Raw genomic sequence first — 25,390 nt, forward strand, 5'->3', positions numbered from 1 at the left:
ACCTTTGCCTGACCTCCCAGAATCCCTTCCTCCTTCCCTACCTAAACTGTTTCAGAACACATCTATAAGCCGAAGGGCAAGTACCAGGGCGTGACAGTGGCCCGGAACCACCATGGTGTTTTGGTGAGTACACAGGCAGGAGGACCAAGGGCCTCGGGGAGGCTGGTGTTGGCCCCTGTGGGTGATGGTGGTTGTCAATCATGTTGCTATGATGCCACCTATCTGTGGTTTGGCCATCTACACAGATGCCAAGTCTGACCCAGCGCCCACGGACTGCATTTTTTGACCCTAGCAACTGACTCCTGACCCTGAGGAGGGAGGCAGCGGTTCCAATGTCCTCTGTCTAGTTCAACCACTGCGTTCTGGAATGGGGGGTGACAGTGACTGTGACTAGGGAATATGGGACTGACTCGGCCTGCCTGCTCCTTCTTTTTGCCTTTTCCCAGGTTTGCATTCAGGTACAGGCCCGGCAGCTCAGCAGTCTTAACTCCGAGCTCACAGGTGCCTGCAGTCTACTGAGTCCCAGCTTGGACCTCCGGGCCCGAGCCAACTTCTCTGACCTCAGTAAGGAATGGAGATTCTCTGGCCATGGGTAGCCATAAAGGGATCCAGGAAGAAACACTAGCTCACAGCAGAGGCAGCCAGACACTGAGACCCAGCAAGGGACAAGCAGGCTCAGGGTCCTTGTCAGGACAGAGCTAAGGATGCCTTGGGGGCAATCCCGGTGCGTGGAGGTTTCATTTGACTCTCTGTCTTCTCTGTGTGTTCTTAAAGAAAGACTCCTGGATCCAGACACCCATGTGGACCCTGGCGACTACAGAAACAAAGGAGGCAGCATGGGGGAGGAGAAGAAACTAGCCAGAGGACCCCGGGCAGCGGTAGAGGAAGAAGAGGAGGAGGATGAAGAGGAGGAAGCTGGTGAGAAGAGGCAGATCAGGTGCCTCCATAATGAACCCCCAGGCTAACAGCCTCTGGGATCAAGATGTGTTCAGATCTAGGAGATGGGAGACAGTAGATAGGTCCTGAAGATGGGGAACAGTGGCTAGGTCCTATAGGTATGGCAAGTCCCAGCTCCGTCTCCTCCTTTTTTTTTTTTTTAACCATTTATTTGTTTGCATGTTTGTTCATTGTGCATGGGCAGGGGGGTGCTCACACATCAAACACACACCGGCATCACAGCACACATTTGGAGGTTAGAGGACAACTTGCAGAAGTCGGTTCTCTCCCTTTACCATGCAAGTCTCAGGGATCAAACTCAGGTCCTCGGGCTTGGCAGCAAGCTCCTTTACCAGCTGAGCCATCTCCCTGGCCCTGCTCATCTTAGAGGTGGGGAAACTGAGGCCTCCCAAATGGGAGTGAGTCCCACAGTAGTCAGAGCCAGGGTCTGGATCTCTCTTTGTCTTTAAGGAAGGAACCCCCATGTTCAGGAGCTTCCCGGCTTCTTCCCTGAACTGAACCCTAGGGACTGAGTATTTTGTGTATGTGGGGGTGGGGGTGGGTGGGTGTCTTACAGGGCAGAACATGTTGGCCTTCCTCCTGGCCAGAATCTCATACCCGACCTGCCCCTTTACCTTCACCAGGCACCGAGATTGCTATTGTTCTGGATGGCTCGGGAAGCATTGAACCGGAAGACTTCCAGAGGGCCAAAGATTTCATCTCCAACATGATGAGGAACTTCTATGAGAAGTGTTTTGAGGTGGGCTCCCTCGGGGGCTGAGCTCTCATCACCTGTCACTGTCTATGTCTACGGAACGGCTTCCGAACAACCACCCTCCATTTGCTCACAGCTCTGCAGGTGTTTGAGCTGAACTCAGCTGGATGACGCTTCTGTCAGTTTTGCCTGGAGCTACCATGAAGCCATAAGCATCTGCTTGCTTGACTGGGGATGGGTGGCCTGAGATGGCCCTACTCATTTGTGCCAGTTGTGAATCTCCAGAAGGCCAGCCCAACCTTTTCTTTTCTTTTCTTTTCTTTTCTTTTCTTTTCTTTTCTTTTCTTTTCTTTTCTTTTCTTTTCTTTCTTTCTTTCTTTCTTTCTTTCTTTCTTTCTTTCTTTCTTTCTTTCTTTTCTTTCTTTCTTTCTTTTTTTTTTTTTTTTTGAGACAGGGTTTCTCCTTGTAGTTTTGGTGCCTGTCCTGGATTTCACTCTATAGACCAGACTGGCCTTGAACTTACAGAGATCTGCCTGGCTCTGCCTCCCAAGTGCTGGGATTAAAGGCATGCGCCACCACCGCCCAGCTCAGCCCAACCTTTTCATGCACCAATGCCCCAATACATGCATTTGCTAATGTTCCACTGGACATTAAGAAAGCTACATGGCAGATCCTGTAGTCAATATAGAGGGGTTGTCATGGGGATGTGGATTCAGGGAGAAATCACTCTCCTTTGACTGTGCCTGACCAGAGATTCCCTTGCATTAGCAGCTCCTTCTGTCAGGGTTAACAGAGTAGAGGATTGGCTTCTTCCTGCATTTCCAAGAGAAGCCCCGTTGGGACAGGGGTGTCTGTAGTACAGTCTGATGACCCCCTCCATCTCACTTTGTTCTCCAGTGCAGCTTTGCCCTGGTGCAGTACGGGACTGTGATCCAGACTGAGTTTGATCTTCAAGACAGCCGGGACGTTATGGCCTCCCTTGACAGAGTTCAGAGCATCGTTCAAGTGAAGAATGTCACTAAGACTGCCTCAGCCATGCAGCACGTCCTGTGAGTGGGGTGCCTGCTGGAGTTCTGTGGCATGGTGTCTAGAGGAGTGGCTGGGTGTAACTGTGGGAGGAAGAGGTTAGGATGCTGAGAAGTGCTGTCACTTAGAACGTGAAGACAATGCAAATCTTTGCTTCTTAGGATTTTGTGAGGATTAAAGAGCTAAAATATATACAATATTTATGATAATGCATGGTGCACATGTACCATAGAAACCAGGCATTGATGATGCATGTCTGTAATGCCAGCACTCAGGAGGCTGGACAGATGTGCCTCAAAACCCCAAAAGTGAGTTTGAGGCTAGCTGACCTACAGAGCCAGTTCCAGGATAGCCAGGGGAAACCCTGTCTCAAAAAAACAAACAAAAACCAAACAAACAAACAAAAACAAAAAATGAAAAACCCAAACCAAACAAAAAAACCCAAAAGTACAAATTTTTATAAAAGTGAAATAACCATAAAATAAAAAATATTTGTTACTCTGTGGCTTGCTGTGAAGGAAAAAAAAAAGAAAAAAAATATTGCCTGCTCTTTTAACTTAAAATTCCATACTGTGTACACATAAAAAGGGGCAGCATCCATGTGGCTTATGCCTTGCTGTGTGAAATAAGGGCCAAACCTACCCTTTTCTAGTCCTTTATTCCCCATCTGGAGGGCTCTTTAATTCTCCAGTTCAGGCAGGTAAAAGCTTGCCCAGAGCCCAGACACCCCTTTGAAAGATTGTCTTTATTCTTTCTCTGTTAAGAGACAACATCTTCATTCCAAGCCGTGGCTCCAGAAAGAAAGCATCGAAGATCATGGTGGTGATCACTGACGGTGACATATTTGAGGACCCTCTCAACCTTACAACTGTCATCAACTCCCCCAAAATGCAGGGAGTTGAGCGCTTTGCCATTGGGGTAAGAGCCAAGAGCTAGGAGGCAACCCCTGGCTCTGGATAGCTCTGGATGAGCCTGATGGAGACTTTTGGAAGCAGTATATCCAAACCCTCTCTGTTCACAGACACACCTCTTCTCCTGACCACCTGGTCCTACATTCCCCCCTCCTTATTGGGTCCTATGGAAGGCTCATCCTGAGGTGGGCGTGGCTCACTGGCTGAGCAGGATGGGGAAAGCCTGTACAAATGTTCGTAGAGACGGTGCTGAGCTGAGTCCTGGCTGCTAACACGAACAGCTAGCTGGCCTTATGCACAGGGGAGGGTCGTCAGGCTCAGTAGGCAGAGGGCTTGGCCTGCATGAGGACGCATCAGGAACACACTGCCCAAAGTGGAGCTTTGTTGGGGGTGAAGGGACAGTGGGCAGGGAAGGAAGGAAGAAGGGAGGAGATGGTGATGGATCTCTCACGGACTGGGGCCTCTGTACAGGTAGGCAATGCATTTGAGAAGGTTAAGACTGACAGAGAACTGAAGCTGATTGCCTCGGACCCTAAAAAGAACCACACTTTCAAGGTGACCAACTACACGGCTCTGGACGGGTTGCTGAGCAAGCTGCAGCAGAGCATCATCCATATGGAAGGTGAGGGCTCCCACAGGCTTTGTGAGAGCCCCCTCCCTTACTTAGCATTCGGCAGGACATCCTCCCCCAGACCAACTCCCCCTGACCCTGACCACCTCCCTGAGCCACAGCTATTAATCTCTAAAATGGCAATGGCATCCCCAGTCCTCACCTCCCTGAATCTATGAAAACCTGCTGAAGCAGTGGTAGAAAAATAATGAAGACTGGGACATAGTCCCAACAGGAGCTTACAGATGAGGAGGCTGAGGCCCAGGAAGGGAGCGTGGACTGCCCAGGCCTTGCCAGCCAGTACTTACTTAAGCACGACCCAGATCTCTGCTCTCAGCCCAGTGCACCAGTCCACCAAATACTCATCCCTTTGGGGGCCCGGCTGACCGTTCCTGGACATGCCTCACCCTGCCCGTTGGCACAGAGTGTCTCACCAGCTTCTTTGGCTTCCAGGCACAGTTGGAGATGCCCTTCAATACCAACTCTCACAGACTGGCTTCAGCGCCCAGATCCTGGACAAGGTTTGTGGCCCGCTCAGCACAGTCTGGGTCCCCAAGATGTGCCACCACCAGGCAATGAGGGACTCCTGGCTCATAGTTACCCTGTGGGGAGTGTATCTAGAGGAGCCACTTTAGAAACAGAGAGACCATCTGCTAGCTTTCCCTATCTAGATCATTGAGATAGACAAAAGGACGGTGGATTTATTGTAGGAGGTCACTTCGTGTGCTAAAAGGATTGGGGCATTCTCTTAGCTGTAAGCACTGAGATTTGGCCTTGGTGGCAAGCCCACCAAGGTGTGTCAGGAAAGCATGTAGTTTGTGTGGGAGGAGAGGAAGCAGAGAAGGAAGAAGGAAGGGGACAACAGATGGAATGCTCACTAACTGGGACCTCTGTGCAGGTAAGAGCTGAAGTCAGTCACCCCAGTGCAAATGGGACCTCGTCCACTGATAGGCACAGCACCTTCATACAGCACAGGGGACAAAGTGGGGACTTCTGAGTACTATAATGCTCAATCGTACTTTTTAAAATGCCCAATATCTGGGTCCCATGGTGCCTTCTGGAGCTATGGCTACTCAGCAGACTCATGAAAATGGAGCAGAAACCCCGTCTTTGCCATCTCATCTTCCTGGCCACCGAATGCCCTCTTTGTCCAGGAAGTCTTGCTTCGCTGGCCCCCGGGTCACCCCCACTCATTTGATGCCCTCTGGGTCCTCTGCAGGGACAGGTGTTGCTTGGCACTGTGGGAGCCTTTAACTGGTCCGGGGGTGCGCTGCTCTATGACACACAGCGTGGTCGGGGCTGCTTCCTAAACCAGACAGTCGAGGACTCCGGGGCTGCGCAGTACAGCTACCTCGGTAAGGGCAGGGTCTGATGGATGCAGATGGGGTGAGGGTGGGGACTGGTGGTGGCTAGGAGGAGAGGCCTCTGGAGGATAGCAGGAGGGTGAAGGTGAAGGCTGTAGGCTGGGTGCGGGTCGAGGGCGGGGCCTGGATAAGGAAGGCGGAGCCCAGAGTGCAGTGAAAGCTAGCAAATGAATATAGGGTGAGGGTGGGGCCTGGAGCAGGTCTGTAGTCTGGGGGAGGGGCTAAAAGACACTTGGAAGCTACATTGACCCAGAGACAATGTAGTCTGGGACACCGAGGCTGCTTGCTGGTATGCACATTAGGATTCCTGGAGGAGACAAGCTATGGTCAATCTCATGGGTCACATGCAATCAGGCGATCAGACCTCAGAGATCCTGAGATTGAGAATTAGGGATGGAGACAGGGTGGCCTTGGGCCTCAGAAAAAGAGGGAATTGGGACATCTCTGTTAATAACAGCAGGGGGTACCCCCCACACCCTTCATCCTCACATACAGCCCTCGTGTGCTGAAGGGGTGCCGTGTACCATGTGCGTATGGGGACATGTCAGTGGGAACACGTGGCTGGAGGATAGAGTTGGAGGGAGAGACTGGAGGTGGGGAGCAATGGTTTGCAGTCACGCCACTCTGGCCCCAGGTTATTCAGTGGCAGTGCTACACAAGGCCCACGGCTTCTCCTACGTGGCAGGGGCTCCCCGGCACAAGCTCCGTGGGGCTGTGTTTGAGCTCCAGAAGGACAGAGAATCCACCTTTGTGCGACGGATGGAGGGAGAGCAGGTACCTCCTGGAGAAGTCACCTTTCCATCAGTAGGAGCCCTGGGGCCCTGGGGAGATGGGTGGATGGGCCCACCCTGGGCAAGGTCCAGGCTTGAGTGTAATTCAGTGGCCCTCATATCTGCTCAACGGTCTCCCTCTGTGGAGACTCGGCTGCTCACCCCTAATCTCCTGTGATACCAGAGACCAGATGGATCTGAAAGCCCTACTTGGTGCTCCAGGGAGACCATAAGCAGTGGGTCTAGCTCTGGTGAGGGTGGAAAGGGGGTGTCCCCATCCTCAGGAGTGCTGAATTCCTTCTGGGCTGTAGATGGGGTCCTACTTTGGCTCTGAGCTGTGCCCTGTGGATATTGACATGGATGGAACCACGGATTTTCTGCTGGTGGCTGCTCCATTTTATCACATCCGTGGAGAAGAAGGCAAGGTCTATGTGTACCATGTGCACGAGCAGGTGAGTGTTGGGCCCCATGAGCTTGCCAAGGCTGTACCTGCTCAGGTAGCAGAGGTTGGATGAGCCCTGGCCTGACATCTGTTTGGCAACAGCAGACAGTGACAGTGGGTGTTTAGGGGGCATAGCTGTCCCCTTTTAGACAGCCAGGGGGCATGGCTGTCTCCCTGCTTCTTACCTGGGTGGTTCTTGGTAGCATCTGTCGTAGTTGTCCAGTAGACAGAACTCTTGCCCTGGTCTCCCTTGCTCCTCACAGTAACTATGGGAGTGGCTTGCACTCTCACATTACCGATGCAGAGTCTGGGGTTCAGTGAACTAGCTAGTGATGCTGGGTGTGGGAGAGCTGCCACTGGACCCTAGGCCTCCCTATTGCTAATATAGCAATGGGTGAGAAGAGAGAAGGCAGGTCCTGAACTTGGGGCAGGCTCCAGGTCCTGAACTCCAAGACAGGAAGACCCCGCTTTACTACAGGCTCAGGTCCCTTGTCTTTTCTCAGCCTTAGACTCCTGCTGGAGAGTGGGAAACAGGGAGGGAGAATGGCCTCCGGGTGGCCTGGGATGCTTGCCCTGCACACCTTTCTTGGGGACCGAGCTCTTGGTTCACTTTGCAGGATGCTTCCTTCTCCTTGGCATACACACTGAGTGGGCACCCTGGGCTCCCCAACAGCCGCTTCGGCTTTGCCATGGCAGCCGTGGGGGACATCAATCAAGACAAATTCACAGATGTGGCCATTGGGGCCCCCCTGGAGGGCTTTGTGGCAGGTGACGGGACCAGCTATGGCAGTGTGTACATCTACAACGGACACTCAGATGGCCTCCGTGCCAGCCCTTCCCAGGTGACTCCACAGGCTCTTTCCTGCTTCTTCCCTGGGGTTCAAGCCTCCCACAGACAGAACGAGCCGGCCTCTGAGTCAGCCTCCATCCTAAGCGCTGGGCTAGCCTCTGGTGGTAGAGAATGCCAGTGAAGGCACCAGGGGTAGGTGGAGGGTTCCAGACCAGGCCTCCTCCAAACCCTCCAGGAAAGGAGAAGGTGAGGCCTGGTTTACTTTCCTGGCCTGTGTCTCCTCCTCCTTTGCCACTGCTGACCACCAACCTACTTCAGGTTCCCTCCTCTCTACATCTCCTTTTGTTTCTGGTTCTTGTCTTATCCAGCGCCCCCTTGTTCTGGCTCCTCCCCTCCCCCCTCCTCCAGCTGCCTCCTAAGCACCTCCCCCAAGCTGGTCCCCAGGCCTCTTATTCTGGCACATCTCAGTCCACAAGCCCCTTCTTCCAGAAAACTGATGATGCTCCTGTGTACCCATCCCCTGCTCCTCCACACCAGATGCCCAGGATAGCCTCACGGCACCTTGATACACACTGGGATGCATAGCCTGTCAGCCACCACATCCGAGTAATTCTAGCTCTGCACCCCCCTCCCTCAAACACACCAGGGCATCAGCTTAGGCCTTCCATCCCCCCTCCTTCCCCCCCCCCCCAGGGCCCCAGCTCCCACCTTCAGCCCCTCTTCTCCCTGTGCCTCCAGGGATGCTTCTGAACTGTGTTCCTGGTGAAGTGACTCTTCCGGAGAGCCTTTCCTGATGCCCCCAGCCCAGCCCACATCAAGTCTCCGCGCACTCACATCCCTTTACCCCCTCCTGCCCCACCTGACCCCTGCACTGAGCCTCCACTGCGTTCTCAGAGCAGAGCTCTGCTCTTCCCCGCCGCTTGCTGCCCTTCGGGGCTCCACCCAGATATCACTTTCCCAGAGACGGGGTGGGAGGCGCGTCATGCTGCAATAGAAGGCGAAGCTTCTCTTTCTCCTTCCCCAGCGGATCAGAGCCTCCTCTGTGGCCTCGGGACTCCGCTACTTCGGCATGTCTGTGGCTGGTGGTTTGGATTTCGATGGCGATGGCCTGGCTGACATCACGGTGGGCTCTCGGGACCGGGCAGCTGTGCTTCGGTAGGGGTCTGCCCTGACTTCGGTGACTCGAGCCCCAGCCTTTATTCCTTGTTCTGCACTGAGTGGGTCCTGCAGATTCCAAGCGCTAAGGGAGGGAGGAACTATGGGAAGGGGCACCGTTTCTGAGGTCTGCCTGGGTAAGTTGGCTCTGCCCCTCTCAACAGTATGGCTGGGTGGGCTGCTGAATTCTAAGTCTCAACTTTCTTATCTACAATTGGGAATAATGACAGTGCCTGCCTTACAGGAATGGGAGGGAAATAACGTGAGAAAATACAAGGGGTAGATAGCACAGTGCTGGGGGTGGGGAGCTGTGGATTTCAGGGCCCCTGGATTCTACCTGCAGGCAATTTTCAGTCCCGGGGCTAGAGCCCCTGTCTACCCAACCCTCTCCAGAGAGTCCCACACCTGTTGTCTGCTCACCAACATCTCCAAGTGAACAGGCCTCCAAACGGAGCACCTGCTCTTCCCACCTTCCATCCCCAGTCTGCCCCTCCCCCTCAGCTCCTGTCTCATCAAATGGCACTGTATCACCCACCTAGAGAGTGAGGATTGGTCTGGAGAGATGGCTCAGTGGTTAAGAACATGTATTGTTCCTGCGGTGGACCCGAGTTCAATTCCCAGCACCCACATCAGGCAGCTTACAACTGCTTTTAACTCCATATTCAGGGGATGGCCCTAATCTTAGATACATGACATATACAGACAAATACACATGTACACATAAATAAATTGTAATAAAATAGTTTTTTTAAATAGGAGTGAGGATTACATTCTAGGACGGGGCCTGTTGGCATGGGCCTGTAATCTCAGCTACTCGGAGGCTGAGGCAGGGAGGTCCCCAGCTCAAGGCCCTCTGGGCTGCAGAGGACAAAAGCCCTGGGTAAGCTTCCTCTTCATCCTTCCTCCATCCATTTTACTGACTTCAACTCCAAAACACCTCCCAGCACAGGGGCTGTCATCTCTCCCCAGAACCAACACGTAGACTTCCCTGTGCTCTCTTGAGGCGATCCCTCTCTGCTACGGCTCTACCCTGCTGCTTAAAAACCCCTCAGCGACTCCCACCTGAGTAAAACCAGTTCCTTGTCATCGCCTCCAGGGCTGTCTGTGATTGGCCCTACCCACCCTCCAGGGCTGTCTGTGATTGGCCCCGCCCACCCTCCAGGGCTGTCTGTGATTGGCCCCGCCCACCCCCGGGACTGTCTGTTGTTGGTCCCGCCCACCCTCCGGGGCTGTCTGTGATTGGCCCCGCCCACCCTCCAGGGCTGTCTGTGATTGGCCCCGCCCACCCTCCAGGGCTGTCTGTGATTGGCCCTGCCCACCCTCCAGGGCTGTCTGTGATTGGCCCCGCCCACCCTCCAGGGCTGTCTGTGATTGGCCCTGCCCACCCTCCAGGGCTGTCTGTGATTGGCCCCGCCCACCCCCCCAGTCCTCGGCTTGTTACCACAGTCCACTTCACTATGTTCCAGGCTCTCTGTCCTTGGTGTTTCTCAAACAAACCAGCCTCGTCCTGGCACAGGCCCTTTGCACCAGCTGATTTTTCTGCCTGGAATGCTTCCTCCTCAGACCTTCACAGAGCTGGCTCTTTCTTGTTACTGGCTTTCACTTTCAAGGCCTCCTTATCGGGAGTGCCTTCGGACCACCTGATCTAAGCAGCCTCCATTTCTGTCTCCTTACCTTATGATGGCATCGCCAGCACCTTGTGTGTCTCTATCCCTCTTTATTGGCGGTTGTCTGCTTCCCCCCAAGAGCAAAGCCTTGTCTCTTTCCCCACTGTTAATATATCCTGTTGGAGCTGTTGAATGGGACAGCATCTGTGCTCACTTCTCACGGACCTCTTCCTGGTCTTCAGCTCACGACCCGTGGTTGACCTGACCGTGTCCATGACCTTCACCCCCACTTTACTGCCGATGGCCTTCCAAGGCGAGATGGATGTAGAACTGTGTTTTGAAGTTGGCTCCTCAAGTGAGGCCTCTAAGCAAGGTAATAATAGCTGCCTGGGGTGCCCGGGTGGTGTTGCCGTCTTTCCTGATTGGCTTGTAGGGGCGGTCCTGGTCCCTCTCCTGGAGCCTGGCTCCTGTGTCTTGACTTTGGTTAAATGACTATGCCCCAGGAAGCAGATTAGCTGAGATCGGCGTGGTGTTGGCAGGAGGGGGTTTTCTGGAACTGTGTTCAGAAAGGCAGCAGCTGTCCTATTCTCACCTCTGCTCCCCACCTGAGCATTGCAGGGACCCCAGAGACTCTCTCTCCACGATTTACACCTTGGAGAACATGCTGGAGGCCTGGCTGCTCTTCCATCCCTATCTGACGCTCCGGGGGTGTGTTTTCAGAAGGAAGAAGGCCAGAGGAAGGAGGGTGTGGTTGTCACAGCCCAGGTGTCCAGGGCCCAGAGCTCCCTTCCAACAGTCTCCCAGCAAAGTCCCCGAGGTTTAAACCTCATTCTAGCGACGACTCCCTGCAAGTCATGAAGCAGTCCTCTTGGGTGAGGGTCATGAAGACCCAAGGGTAGAAAACAACAGACCTGGCCTGGTATAGACGTGTGAGCTTGAAATCCCGGCACAAGGGAGATGGGCAGAGGGATCAAGAGTTCAAGGTCATTCTCAGCTACATACTGAGTTCAAGAACAGCCTGGGCTACATGAAAGCCTGTTTCAAAAAGGAAAGAAAAAAGGGTAGACTTACTATTCTTAGGACACAGAGACTATGGAGGGCTGGGTGACACCGGGTAGGCGTCCTTCTCTTGCTAGGTCCTGGTTTCTGTTCTGCACAGTAAGGGACTTGACTCACGCAATCTCCAAGATAGTTCTAGCCCCGCTGTGCTCAGATTTCATGATTTCACTCTCCACTTCCTGTACCTTTCCCCTTCCTCCTCTTCTCCCTCCTCCTTTCTTCAACCTCCCTCTCTCCCTTCCCCTTCCTCCTCGTCTTCTTCTCCCCTTCTCTCCTTCCCCCGCCCCCTTCCACTTTACTCTCCCGGTTTCTTAGTGCTGTGATAAAAACATGATGACCAAAAACAACTTGGGGAATAAAGGGTTTCTTACAGTTTACGGTTTGCGGTCCATCATCCAGGAAATTCAGGGCAAGAAGTAAAGGCAGGAACCTGGAAGCAGAAGTTGTGGAGGGATGCTGCTTACTGGCTTGCTCCTTATGGCTTGCTCAGCCTGCTTTCTCATAGCACCTGGGACCACCAGCCTGGGCTATCACTGCTCACAGTGAGCGGGGCCCTCCTACATTAACCATCAATCGAGAAGACGCACCACAGGCTTTTCCACAAGCCAGTCTAGTGGGGACATTTCCTCAACTCGGTCCCCTCTTCCAAAGGACTGTCACTTGTGCCAGTTGACATGAAACTAGTCAGCACACCTGCCTAAACTCTCTTTCCCTAAGATTGGACTTAACCAAGCAATGTGCTGGGTATGGATCCAGAACACCGAGAAACCCTAGCCAGGGATACCAGAACTAATGGGGATTGGAAATCACCCTCAAAATGATGGTGAATAGCCGGGCATTAATCCCAGCACTTAGGAGGCAGAGGCAGGTAGAGCTCTGTGAATTCAAGGCCAGCTTAGTCTACATAGCAGGTTCCAGGTCAGGGGTATATAGTGACACCTTGTCTAAACACAAAAACAAAAACAAAAACAAAACCTGGGAGTCTGGCCCCAAGGAAGTGCCCACACACCACAGAGGGACACTGTTCAGCAGGGGCTTACAGAGCCTTAGCAGGCCGGGGCTCTTTGTCTGGGCCTTGACCTTTCTGGCCTCATCAGAAGATCTGGTCTTCAACCCCAGGCCTTAGAGAGATGTCACTCAACTTCACGGTGGATGTGGATGTGACCAAGGAGAGGAAGAGGCTGCAGTGCGCAGATGCGAGCAACTGTCAGAGCTCCCTTAGGAAGTGGAGCGGGGAGTCCTCTCTGTGTGAGCACTTCCGTCTCATCCCCACGGAGGAGGAGGTAAGCAGAGAATTTAGACGACATCCCAGAGAAGATGTGTGCAATGCAGGACCCTCTCCACACAAATGAGCCAACTGAAACCACAACACATCAAGAATCACAGGAGACACTGGTAATAGAATCCTACCAGAAGTCCAAACCCGAGCGGCCGGGGCTGTGGGTGTGACTCAGTGACATGGGGAGTGCTTTGCACGCTGTGTGTGTGTGAGGCCCTGTGTTTAGTCCACTGGGAAGGAAAGAGCAAGGGGAGAAGGGAGAAAGAGCAGGAGAGAGGGAAGGCATCTACCAAAACTGAACACAGACCACGTCCCTGAGCTTCCTAGAGGCTGGACAGGGAGGGGCCTGGTGTCATTGTGTTGTCTAATCTGATAGTAACAATAGGCTGAAGGGCCTTCAGTGAATCTACATCAGAAAAACAGAATGATTAAAAGGCAGAATCAGAGGCCTGGAGAGATAGTTTAGTGGTTAAGAACACTGACTGCTCTTCCAGAGGACCCGGGTTTGACTCTCAGCACCCACATGGTGGCTCACAACCATCTGTAACTCCAGTGCCAGGGGCTCCAGTGCCTTCTAGTGACTTCCGAGGGCACTAGGTACTCACGTGGAGCACAGACACACATACAGGCAAAACACACATACACATACAATGTATAAATACATAATCCTTTAGAAGGCAGAACTAGAAAGACCAAGTTATTTTAAAATGTTATTTAGCTGGGTAGTGGTGGTGCTCTTCTTTAATCCCAGCACTTGGGAGGCAGAGGCAGGTCAATGTCTGTGAGTTTGAAGCCAGCCTGGTCTACAAAGCAAGTTCCAGGACAGCCAGAGCTGTTTAAAAAAAAAAAAAAAGTTATTTAAAAAAAGAAATCTTGGCAAAGATATTGAGAGGCATGGTTTTTAAAAGGCCTTGTCGGAACTCAGATTCTAACAGGTCTTAGAACTTTCAACTATATAGACCATTTGTTTCAGAAAAAAAAAAAAACCTCATAAATTCTGCTTTGAATGCACTTTTAGTTGTTACTTGGCTTAGGAAAGTTTCTAGAACATCTATAGCCCTCTAAAAATAAAGGCACAGAGCTGGAGAGATAGCTGAGTGGTTAGGAGTGCATATTGCTTTTCTAGAGGACCCAAAATTGGTTCCCAGCACCACATTGGGGGCTTTGTAAATTCAGCTCCAGGGAATCCAACATGTCTGGCTTCTTTAGGCACCTGTACTCATGTGCACATACCCCCATACATATACATAGTTAAAATAATAAAATAAGTATTTAAAAAAGAGTCTAACTGTATTTTTACCAGGCAGTCAAGTTTATTGCTCTCATGTTCAAAGCTTCTTATTTGTTTATTTGTGCATTCCACAATGTACATATGAAGGTCAGAGAGCAACCTGTGGAAGCCAGTTCTCTCCTACAATGTGGGTGCTGGAAATTAATCTCAGGTTGTCGGGCTTGGGAGCAACACCTGTAACCTGTTCACACCAAGCCATCTCACCAGCCCTCAGGGCTCTTATTCTGACAAGAAAGCTCCTTTAAATAGAGTGTAGCAAATGGCCTCCTCTACCCACCTCCTATTTTCAGGTTTTACTTCTCAATAGCCCTCCATGTTGGTTGGAGATCTTTGTTAACTCACATGGGACCAACACTCTTCCCTCCATGGCTCCTGTCTGCCCTCCACATAAAGTCTAAGTTGAATCCCTTTGTACTGGGGTGAGAGCCCCGAGACCCATGGGTGGGACAGACTGGGGAAACTTCCAAAGCTCTTGGTGGCTTACTTGAGGGCCTGGATCCTTTGGAAGATTTCCTGGTCATTGCTGTCACTGTTCATTTCTTCTTGTCCTCTTCGCCACATCCACCTCTGACCTTGTCTTCCCCGGCCACGCACAGCTTTGTGAGGACGACTGCTTTTCCAACATCACCATCAAGGTCAGCTACGAGTTCCAGACACCTGCAGGAAGGAGGGACCACCCCAACGCCATCCTGGACCACTACAGGGACCCCTCTGCCATCTTCCAGGTGACTCTTCCTACGAGAAGGACCTAATCATTTTGGGGGGCATCCCACATTGAATACTTGCTCCTCTAACTTCAAATATGGCTAGAGTTGGGAGGTCTTCAGACTGTGTCGGTAGGGCAGTGGATCCCCTGAGATGGCTGCTGTTCATTGCTCACCGGGGGGTACCAGGTCTCTAGCTGTGGCCCTGGTCTTGTTCACACAGTGTGCTCCCTACATGCTTGGTGACACACATGGATACACTGTGTACTGGGGCTCTCACTCTGCATGGTATCCGAGGATGGTGTGGTGGGTCCCTGGTGGGCACTAGACTGGGGCTGTCCTGAGATGCAGAGAGGAAGTTCTTGGACTTGCTTGCTCAGGCCCTGCTCAGAGCCTTCATACTGAGGTGTCTGGCTCACCAAGCCTGCACCTACCTCTACCTCGGTGCCCATCAGTGTGGCTGAGACAGGCAGGTAGTGTCAACAGAAACTTTTTCATGATCAAGGACAAATAAAAGGATTGGGTTTTCTAATCCTATCACACCTAAGGTGACCTTGTCCTTACCCAGGCTATGGCTCCAAGAGTCCTCCACCTATCTCCACTTATAGAGTACAGAAAAATCATCAGGGACAAAGAAGTGAATATTAAAAAGTAGTAGTTAGGGTGGAGTCAAGATCATGATGGGGAAACCTACAGAGACAGCTGACCTGAGCTTGTGGGAGCTCATGGGCTCTAGACCGACAGCTAGGGAGTCTTCATGGGACCGGCCTAGACCCTCTGCATGTGGATGACAGTTGTGTAGCTTGGTCTGTTTGTGGGGCCCCTAGCAAGGGGACCAGGATCTGTCCCTGGTGCATGAGCTGGCTTTTTGGAACCTACTCCCTATGGTGGGATGCCTGGCTCAGCCTTGATGCAGAGGGGAGGAGATTGGTCCTGCCTCAACTTGATAGGCCATGCTTTGTTGACTCCCATGGAGGCCTGCCCCTTTCTGAGGCATGGATGGAGGGCGTGTAGAAAGGAGGTGGGGGGAGGGAACTGGAGGAGAGGAGGGAGGGGAAACTGTGGTTGGTATGTAAAATAAATTTAGAAAATGTAATAATAATAAAAAAATGGAAGTTGGGGTAGGTGTGGTGGCACACTCCTTTAACCCCAGCATTCAGGGAGCACAGACTGAAGGCAGATCTCTGTGAGTTTGAAGCCAGTCAATCTACATAGCAAGTTCTAGGCTACCCAGGGCTACATAGTTGGACCTTGTCCAAAAAAAGGAAAAAAAATACAAAGACTTCTCATTTGAGAATAATTTACAGATCTGATATCTTCACTGCTGTAAGCAGCAAATATATATAAAGTAGGATTTCAGCTGATTATGACAAGCTAATAATACCTGGAAGAAGCCAAGGACCTTCCAGAGGTCAAGCTGAGGCTCAAGAAGTCTTGGTGATATTGGCTTTTGATTATTAGCTGTTTCCCACTATGAATTTCTCATGTGCTATTGTAGCTTTTCCATCATTTATTGGGTACCATTTCCCCTCTACTAATGGAATATTTAGATAACCTTCTGTGCTGACGACTATGTGCAGCTAGAACCTCAGTTCAAGACTCCCTGTAATTATCGTCATTAGCAGCATCTGGCCAGGACCATCCCCAGATGGATGAAAGTATCTTATCAGAGATACCTCTGTACTCTCTAGAACAGACTTAAGCAAAGCATCCAGACTACCTGTTTGAGAAGGCCTGGCAGGTGTGCTAATTAAGCTTAACTTTCTCCTTTCTGAAGTCTTATCTCTAGTTTTAGATCCACCCTTAACAGTTAACTCAGAACTGAAGGGTTCCAACTTACAGGTACATCTAGCTGTTACAGAAGTTGCCTACCAAGTTGCCTAGCAACCGAGCACACTGGCCAGAAATGTCTGGAGCAGAGATAGCTTGGAGAGATAAGGGTCAAAGGGATAAAGAGGCAGTTTTATTTTCAGAGAAGGACAAGACAAAGAAGAAAAAAAGAATGGAAGAACTAGATGGGTAAGAACTGGAAAGGAGCAAACAGAGATGGAGAAGAACTAGATTGAAGGGCTAGAAGAGAGTACTAGAGGAACGAGATGAGGAAGAGCCAGATGGGGAAGAACAAGAAGAGAAAGAAGGAGATGGGGGAGGAGCTGAGATGGGAAGGAACTAGATGGATGAGAACCTAGATGGGGTGGAACTAAGATGAGAGAATTAAGATAGAACTTAAGAGGGGACAGCAGATAAATATAGAGAGAAATTAGGCAAAAAAGGAGCTAGGCATGAGAACAGAACTAAAGCTGTGTAGACAGGATCTTATCCCAGAGGAATAAAGTAGATGGACAAAGAGCTCAGTGTACTTAGATTCTTTTCCTGAAAATAATTTTCACTGTTCATAGTTTCTCTTCTGGGCCCCTGGGAAGTATATTATTAAGCCTGGTCCTTATAATAATATACAAGACTTCACCCCGCCATGCTCAGTATATACTTCCCCAAAATAAGGCCATTCCCTGACATAGCATGGGATGAATGAAATCAGACTAACATTGAAGGAATACTGCTATCTACTCTACAAGTAGATGCCTATTAACTTGCTTTTTAGCAAAAGAAAAAAAAGTTCTGGGGATGTAGCTCAGCTGGTAGAATGCTTGTCTGGACACATGGAGTCTTTTTTTTTTTTTTTTTTTTTTTTTTTTTTTTTTTTTGGTTTTTCAAGACAGCGTTTCTCTGTGTAGCTTTGTGCCTGTCCTGGATCTTGCTCTGTAGACCAGGCTGGCCTCGAACTCACAGAGATCCGCCTGCCTCTGCCTCCCGAGTGCTGGGATTAAAGGTGTGTACCGCCGGCGCTGGCCACTGTCTCAGTCACTTCTAATCTAGAATGATTGACTTATGTCTTTCCTTGTCTTTATTTTTATGTTTATTTATTTATTTTGTTTTTTCAAGACAGGGTTCCTCCTGTGTAGTAGTCCTGGCTGTCCTGGAACTCTGTAGAGCAAGCCAGCCTCAAACTATCTGTCTCTGCCTCTCGAGTGCTAGTATTAAAGGCATGTGCCACCACAACCTGGCAAGGATTTATGTATTTCTGTATTTTATGTATATGAGCACTCTGTCTCCATGCATTCGAGAAAAGGGAATCAGATCCCATTTCAGATGGTTGTAAGCCACCATGTGGGTGCTGGGAATTGAACTCAGGACCTCTGGAAGAACAGCTAGTGTTCTTAACTGCTGAGCCATCTCTCCAGCCTTTATTTTTCTTTTGCAACTCGGTCTCATATAGTCCAGGCTAGCCTTGAACTCCCTATATAACCAAGGATGACCTAGAGCTCCTGATCTTCCTCCTTCGAGTACTAGGACGACAGGCCTTCAACACCATACCTAGCTTTTGTTTTCTTGTCTCTAAGGACCCTCAGGGTTTGAAGGATGTAGCCTGTCCCTTGGTTGGGTTATTTCTGGTGTTTCCTCATAGTTAGATCCAGGCTGTGCGTTTTGGCAGGTGCATCACAGAAGTAAAGCTGTATCAGGACATCCCATGGGAGGCGACCAGCATTGACTGGACTATTCCTGCTCCCATTTCCCTTTGTAAACGAGTATTTTAGGGAGAAAACTTGAGATGTACATTTCCTGCTCAATGTCTATTTGTAAGTCGTCGATTATTACTGTGATGGTTAGGGAAAGAGATTTTTAAAATATTTATTCCATCAATAAAAGGGATGAGGAAAAAGTAGGTGCTGTGAGTATGCAGCTGTTAGCAGGGGATGCATTGCAGCTGGGAGCTAGGATGGGTTAACCCTGTTGTCTTTCATCAGGGATGGATGGAGAAGGTGGGGGCACTTACTGTGCAAGCCTGATGACCAGAGTTCAGGTCACAGAGTTCCTGGCCGAGGGAGAGAAATGACTCCTGAGAGCTGTCCTCTGACATCCACAGGGCACTGTGTGGCATGCATGTGCCCACACTCACATACATGGATTGTATACAACATGCAGTAAAAAGAAATAAAATTTAAATTAAACAAAACAAAACAGGACCTGGGGCGTGGACCCTGGGTTTCAATCCCAGCACCAAAACAAATGCAAATTAGACAGCACACATGTGTTGATCCAGTTGGACAGAGCTCAGAGCTCCGCACTGTGACTTGCAAGCTGCATCTTTCTTTTCTGGCAAGTGCATGGTCTCCTTTTGAGCTGAGCTCAGGGCTCCCTCTCCAAGCCCAGCCCACTGCGATCCCTGCAGAAAGCTGCCCCACAGTGATCTCCAGCTGCTGGGGAGCTACAGGCAGACTCTTAAGCTGGAGAGCTGGCCGTTTCCTTCGCTGAAAAAAAAAAAAAAACTAGACTTGGCTACGTTACAATACTTGTTTTTTTTTTTTTTTTTTCCAACTCAAACTGCGGTTTTTCAATCTTGAAGAGAGCTTCTGAACCAAATGTGTCTTTTGTTTGTCTGCTTTTGAGACAAGGTCTTGCTATGTAGCCCAGGCCTCAAACTCACCATTGCGCCACAGTACCCGCAGGGCTAGGATTACAAGCAGATGTGACTCTCTGATTTACTTGTGACTTGCATGCAGAATTACAAGGGAAGACTTACCAAGAAGACCGGCACAGGGGTGTGTGTGTGTGTGGCGGGGTGGGGGTGGGGGTGGGGGTGGGGGTGGGGGTGGGGTGGGGGGGGTGGGGTGCTGGCAAAGATTCACCTGCAGTATCTGGTCAGTTCCTGTTCCTGCCCCAGCTGTTTCTGCCTATACTCCCAAGGACTAAGGAAGCTTTCCTTCACAAAGGTTTGCCTTCCCAGATGTTGGAGGCAGAGAGATGCACACGATACAAACCCAGCAACATGCCTATCATTCCACAAAGGTCATCCCACATTTGAGCTTGGCAAAAGGCCTAGATCACAGTGTGCCCGTGTTGTCTAGGAATGTCACACACACACAGCTCCCTTGGCTATGTGGGCAGAGTCCCAGCTGTCAGCCGTCACTCTCTTTGAGCCATGCTTCTTCAAGCAGGAGGGCATGATGGGCAGAAGTACCCCAAGGAGAAGGTCGGAGTCAGGGTTGCTGGGAAAGGTAGGGCCCCAGGGCTGACTCTGCTTGCCTTTGTCTACATACAGCTGCCCTACGAGAAGGACTGCAAGAACAAAGTATTCTGTGTTGCCGAGGTCCAGCTGACCACCACCATCTCGCAGTGAGTTGAATCTTGTTATCAGCATCGTTTCTGCAGCTCATGTCCTCCTGAGGATTCACCTGGGCAAGCCTCTCACCCAGATCCACGCACATTCCTTTCCCCTTCTCCTCATGGTCCTCAACAGGATTTTGTATCTGTTATTTCAGCCACCCTGTGAGGGGGGCAAGATAAAGATTTGTCTTCCCATTATACAGATCAGGAAATAGTTGAAGTTGTGGCATTAGATTCTCAGTGGCCACTTGGTGAACCTGAACCCAGGTCTCTTGACCCCCTGGACCATGCTATGTTCACAGTGATCCTCACTCCTAGAATTTCCTCTGGTTCACCTCTTGGCCAAATTCATGAATGAATTCATTGAGTATTTCTGGAGTTCCAGGGGCTTTAGATACTGGGAAACACCTCAGTCAATGGTACAGACAAAAATCTTTGCCCTCCTGGTACTAAAAGGGAAAGTGATAGCTGAGTAAACTTCAGGTAGATGAGATATGGCACCAAGAGAAGGGGTGAGGTTTTAAATAGGATGGTCAGGGGGTGACAGGAGGAGGTGGCTACCATCCGTGTGGTATTTGAAGGGAGTGCAAATACCCTGCTGGAAGCAGCCCTGGCACGTGGAAGGTGGAGCATGGATTCCATGTGAAGGGTGAGAGGGAAGGAGAGTAACATGGGAGAGGGAGGGAAAGTCTAAGGGGGGGGGCGTCCCATGGGACCTTAGAAGGGCCTTGAATGTGAGCTGGGAGGCCAGAGGAGTGAGGTGGGCTCACATTTTAAGAGTCTAGCTCTTGCTAGAGAGTGGTCTAACAGCGGTTCTCAACCTTCCTAATGCTACAACCCTTTAATACAGTTCTTCATGTTGTGATGACCCCCATTATAAAATTATTTTCGGGCTGGAGAGATGGCTCAGAGGTTAAGAACACTGACTTCTTTTCCAGAGGTCCTGAGTTCAATTCCCAGCAACCACATGGTGGCTCACAACCATCTGTAATGAGATCTGGTGCCCTCTTCTGGCCGGCAGTCATATATGCTGTATACAAAATAAATAAATAAATCTTAAAAAAAATTATTTTCATTGCTACTTTATAACTGTAATTTTGCTACTGTTATGAATTGTAATGTAAATAGCTGTTTCCCCACCCCTCACCCCATGGTCTTAGGTGACCCCTGTGAAAGGGTCATTTGACCCTCAAAGGGGTCGTGGCCCACAGGTTGAGAACCACTGTTAGACAATGACGGAGTGTAGGAAATGGAGATAATAATTACTACCCTGACAACGAAGGTGCAGGTAAGAGGGTGGTGGCTTAGCCTGGCTGGCAGCAAAGATAGTGGTTATCTTTTGAAGTCAGAGTCTTTGGATTTGCTAACAGTAGAGGTAGGGAGCCAGGAGAAGGCCCAGCCCTGGCATCTAGAACTGCATAATCCAATACACTCACCATCAGTCCCAGTCGAATATTTAATAATAAGGTCATCACATTTAAATGCATTATTAAAAACTGTAATTCCAGGGATAGAGAGATGGTCCAGTGGTTAAGAACCCTGACTGTTCTTTCAGAGGACCCAGATTTAATTCCCAGCAACTACATGGTGGCTCACAACTGTCTGTAACTCCAGTTCCAGGGTCCCTCTTCTGGCCTCCCAGGGCACTGCATGCATGTGGTGCACAGACTTCATGCAGGCAAACCCACCCATATACCTAAAATAAAATGTAATTGGAGTTGGGGATTTAGCTCAGTGGGAGAGCACTTGACTAGCAAGCGCAAGGCCCTGGGTTCGGTCCTCAGCTCTGGAAAAAAAAATAACAAAAATAAAATAAAATGTAAAACCAAACAGTTCCTTAGTGGCACCTGCTGTATCTCATCACACTGAATGTCCACATGTGGCTAATGTATCAGTAAGACAGTAGGATGTGGACCATCTTTCCAGCACTGCAGATGTTTTATTGCACCACTTTGAATCACTAAAAGTTCAGCTCCATGATGGCGTTGCCAGAGCTAAGCTGAGTTTGGTTTGGGACATATGGCAGTCTTTAAAATGCCCTCAATAGCTGCCATGTGTGTCAAGTTGCTGATGACCAGTTGTCTGGAGTTGTCAAGGCAGAGTCCCTGTCCTTGAGTGGATCTTTGTAAGACTTCCATTTTAGATGTGCATGATTATGTGGGGCCAGCATTAAGGAATTCATTCAAGACGCAGCTGCTCTCAACAGGGACTGAATTCCAACCAAGATCCGCCTCCCAGCCAGTTCCTCTCCAAATGTAGTGTGCTCAGCTTGTCCTGTATCGCCCCCTAGCGGCCATAGCCAGCAAGCTGCTACCGAGAGACTCCACTGTTGCAGTGGGTTTTGACTTCTCTGCAGATGTGGATCCCCTACAAAATCAAATGAGAACTAGACTCGACTACCTGGACAAAATGAGACTCTGTCTCAAAAAACAAACGTAGACAGGCACTGTGGCTCACATCTAATCCCAGCACTGGGAGGCTGAGGCAGGAGGATGGCAAGAGCAGCTGGGATACACAGTGAGTGACAGACCAACCAGCCTGAGCAACAAATTGGAACTGTTTTAAAAACTAGCCAAACGCCTAAACTGAGCTGGGGATATAGCTCAGTGGTGAAGGCTAGTTTTTCAGCTTCGGTTTCCTCTTCTGTAAAATACAAAGTAACTATATACTACTTTCTAGGGTAATTCTGAGGATCAAGTGAGCTCACCTGGCATGGCATTTGGTACATGGTAACCACTAAGTAAGTGGTTATAATTTCACTAACTGCTTAGTGACTAAGCTGTTAAGGTGGACATGCAGCCAGGGGTTCAGCTCTACTAAAAGGGAGAAATCTGGGCCTTTTTACAGTTTATCTTGGGTGATAGTTAAGAATGTGCTTTTCTGTAGTGCATGAAGTTTTACAGATTGAATGCACTGCTGATTCTCTCTCTCTCTCTCTCCCCTTCCCCCTTTGCAGGCAGGAGCTGGTGGTGGGAGTCACAAAGGAGCTGACCATGAACATCAGCCTGACTAACTCCGGGGAAGATTCCTACATGACAATCATGGCTCTGAATTATCCCAGAAACTTACAGTTTAAGAGGATACAGAAGGTACCTGGGACACGGCGGCTTGGGAAACACACTGCCATGCCTTTCCCTCGTTGTCTACCTGCTTCTCTGCCATTGCCACCAGCCTCGTTCTGCTCCATCCAGTACAGGAATCTCAATTAGACAAATTCTCTCCAATCCTGGGCCCTAGAAACCTTCAGTGGTACCACATAATCACCCCTCCCTGCATACAGTCTTCTTTAACCGGGATTGTGAGAGATGTATTCTAATGCCTAAGGAATTGAGGAAGCGAAAATTCTACCCAACTGTTCCCCAGTCACAAGGCCAGTTGCAAAGACGGGCTTGCAAGCATGTGGCTGCCAGGTGTCACGACACTGAGATGTTCTGTTCTCTTAATTCAAAGATGGTCAGAAACTCTGAGGCTTGAAGTTCTTTCGGAAAGTAGGAAACCACCCTGCTCTTGTCTGGGGGAATCTAAGTCCCTCTGACAGAGAGAAGTAGATTCAGTGTCCATCTAAGGGACAGGGCTGCAGATGCAGTGTTTCTGGACACAGCTTCCTCATGGCGTGTATGTTAACCCAGTTGGGATGGTGCCACCCCTGGCATCACCTGACCCTTTACTCTGCTCTGCTGTGAGGCTTTCTGGACTGCTTCATCTGCCTTTTTCCTTAACCCCACACCCCCAACCCTCGGCAACTCTGCCTTTCCCTTTGCTGAGTGAAGACACCCCACAAGACAGTCCTCATGGTAGTGAGTTAGTAAAACTTGACTCTGTTGGGACTATAGGTTTGCCAGGAGTGTGTGTGTGTGTGTGTGTGTGTGTGTGTGTGTGTGTGTGTGTGAGAGAGAGAGAGAGAGAGAGAGAGAGAGAGAGAGAGAGAGAGAGAGAGAGAGAGAGAGTGAATCTACTGTGGCTAAGTTAGCATCTATTGAGAAAAGTTGAAATTATCTTCTACCTATCTAGAATAGAAAGGGTGATGGTGAGACCAGCAATGATGGGCCATCTGGGGGAGAGGAGCTCTCTGTGTTTGGTGATGCAGATGGGGAGCCCTGGTTAGAAGGCCGCATAGCAGTCAGTGCTTGAGCGCACACAAGCTTTCCCTCCATCTCAGTGTGACACTTTGCATTGGTCCACAGCCCAGTTCCAGTGTCTTCCTCTCTGTGAGGACTTTATACAGCCCTGTCAGCGGGAACCAGAGTCCACTGCTCCTGTGCTTCTCTCACAGAACACTACCCTTAGGCTTTGGGTTCAAACTCAACCCCCGGCCGTGAGTAAGCCAAGTCTGACGCGTAGACAGATCCGCCAATGGTTGCTGAGTTGCTGTGAGGAAACTGCTCCTTTTCCTCCTCGAGCATCTTTTGGGGCTGGAGAGATGGCTCAGTTAAGAGCACCTGCTGTTCTTCCAGAGGACCTGGGTTTGAGTCCCAGCAGCTACATGGCAGCTCACAACCACCTATAACTCCAGTTCCAGGGGAATCTGACACCCCCTTCTGACCTCCGAGGGCACCAGGCATTCACATGCAGGCAAAACACTCCTACCCATAAAAAAAAAATTAAAACCCAAACTAAAACACCTTCTTCTGTTTTAACAGCCACTCTCTCCAGACATTCAGTGTGATGACCCCAAGCCAGCTGCTTCTGCCCTGGTCGTGAACTGCAAGATTGGTCACCCCATACTCAAGAGGTCATCTGTGAGTCTGTTGGGATTAGATGGCTCTTCTCATTCCCCTCGAGCTCCCAGCCTCATCTGCATCTTTCAGCTGTGGTCCCTATGCTTCCCTTTGCTGTGGTCACCATGCAGCAGTGTTGAGAACTGCTAAGCCTGCCCTGAAATGGGGAACAGTGGGGGTGTAGGGAAAAGTTCCTGATGGCCAGTGCTGGCTGTCCGAGGAAAGCAGAGGGAAGTGGGGGTAGTATGGAAGGAATATCAGACCAAATTATCTTCGTGCCGTTCAGCAACTCTGCTGTACTTTCCCTTACTCGTAGAAGGAGAATAACGCCGTCTGTTTGGTTCACTCGGTATTTGCATAGCGAAGCTTATATGAAATAGCGGCTGTGCTACAAAAAAAACAAAACAAAACAAAACACATGAGAAATGTAAACTGGGTTAACTAGTGCTGCTTAGCCAGGGTTTTGGTCATTGTTCTATTGCTGTGAAGCGACCAGGTGACCAAGGCAACTCTTAGAAAAGAAAGCATTTAATTGGGAGCTTGCTTACAGTTTCAGAGGGTTAGTCCATTTTCATCAAGGCAGGAAGCAGACAGGCAGGTGCTGGAGAAGTAGCTGAGAGCTACCTCCTGATCCACAAGCAGACTGGCCTGGCGTGGGCGTTTGAAAACTCAACGCACCCCACTCCACATCCCTAACCAGTGACATACTTCCTCCAACAAAGACACCTTCTAATCCTTCCTATCCTGTCAAGTTCCACTCTCTGTCATTCAAATGTTTGAGCGCATGGGGCCATTCTTGTCCAAACCACCACAGCCAGTTTGAGACAGTCTGGGCTGTGGCTGGTGA

General features: G+C 50.2%; 1 protein-coding gene across 3 annotated transcripts in view; it reads left to right on the forward strand.

The window, feature by feature from the left end:
* The window catches only part of Itgae (integrin subunit alpha E), a 59,731-nt gene that overhangs the window by 20,663 nt on the left and 13,678 nt on the right, over positions 1–25,390 (forward strand). For 2 of the 3 annotated variants that reach the window (XM_076542856.1, XM_006992215.4), the window contains exons 4-22: positions 56–123; positions 447–564; positions 775–918; positions 1,581–1,696; positions 2,549–2,700; positions 3,442–3,595; positions 4,060–4,210; positions 4,652–4,719; positions 5,418–5,553; positions 6,197–6,336; positions 6,644–6,784; positions 7,392–7,616; positions 8,589–8,719; positions 10,569–10,699; positions 12,505–12,668; positions 14,552–14,680; positions 19,761–19,834; positions 22,782–22,914; positions 24,466–24,564. In XM_076542856.1, the coding sequence (XP_076398971.1) occupies positions 56–123; positions 447–564; positions 775–918; positions 1,581–1,696; positions 2,549–2,700; positions 3,442–3,595; positions 4,060–4,210; positions 4,652–4,719; positions 5,418–5,553; positions 6,197–6,336; positions 6,644–6,784; positions 7,392–7,616; positions 8,589–8,719; positions 10,569–10,699; positions 12,505–12,668; positions 14,552–14,680; positions 19,761–19,834; positions 22,782–22,914; positions 24,466–24,564 (2,474 nt within the window). The remainder of the gene's footprint in view (positions 1–55; positions 124–446; positions 565–774; positions 919–1,580; positions 1,697–2,548; positions 2,701–3,441; positions 3,596–4,059; positions 4,211–4,651; positions 4,720–5,417; positions 5,554–6,196; positions 6,337–6,643; positions 6,785–7,391; positions 7,617–8,588; positions 8,720–10,568; positions 10,700–12,504; positions 12,669–14,551; positions 14,681–19,760; positions 19,835–22,781; positions 22,915–24,465; positions 24,565–25,390) is intronic. The other variant, XM_076542855.1, reaches the window with a different exon arrangement.

This window comes from Peromyscus maniculatus, chromosome 8, assembly GCF_049852395.1.
Source record: "Peromyscus maniculatus bairdii isolate BWxNUB_F1_BW_parent chromosome 8, HU_Pman_BW_mat_3.1, whole genome shotgun sequence".
Taxonomy (NCBI): domain Eukaryota; kingdom Metazoa; phylum Chordata; class Mammalia; order Rodentia; family Cricetidae; genus Peromyscus; species Peromyscus maniculatus.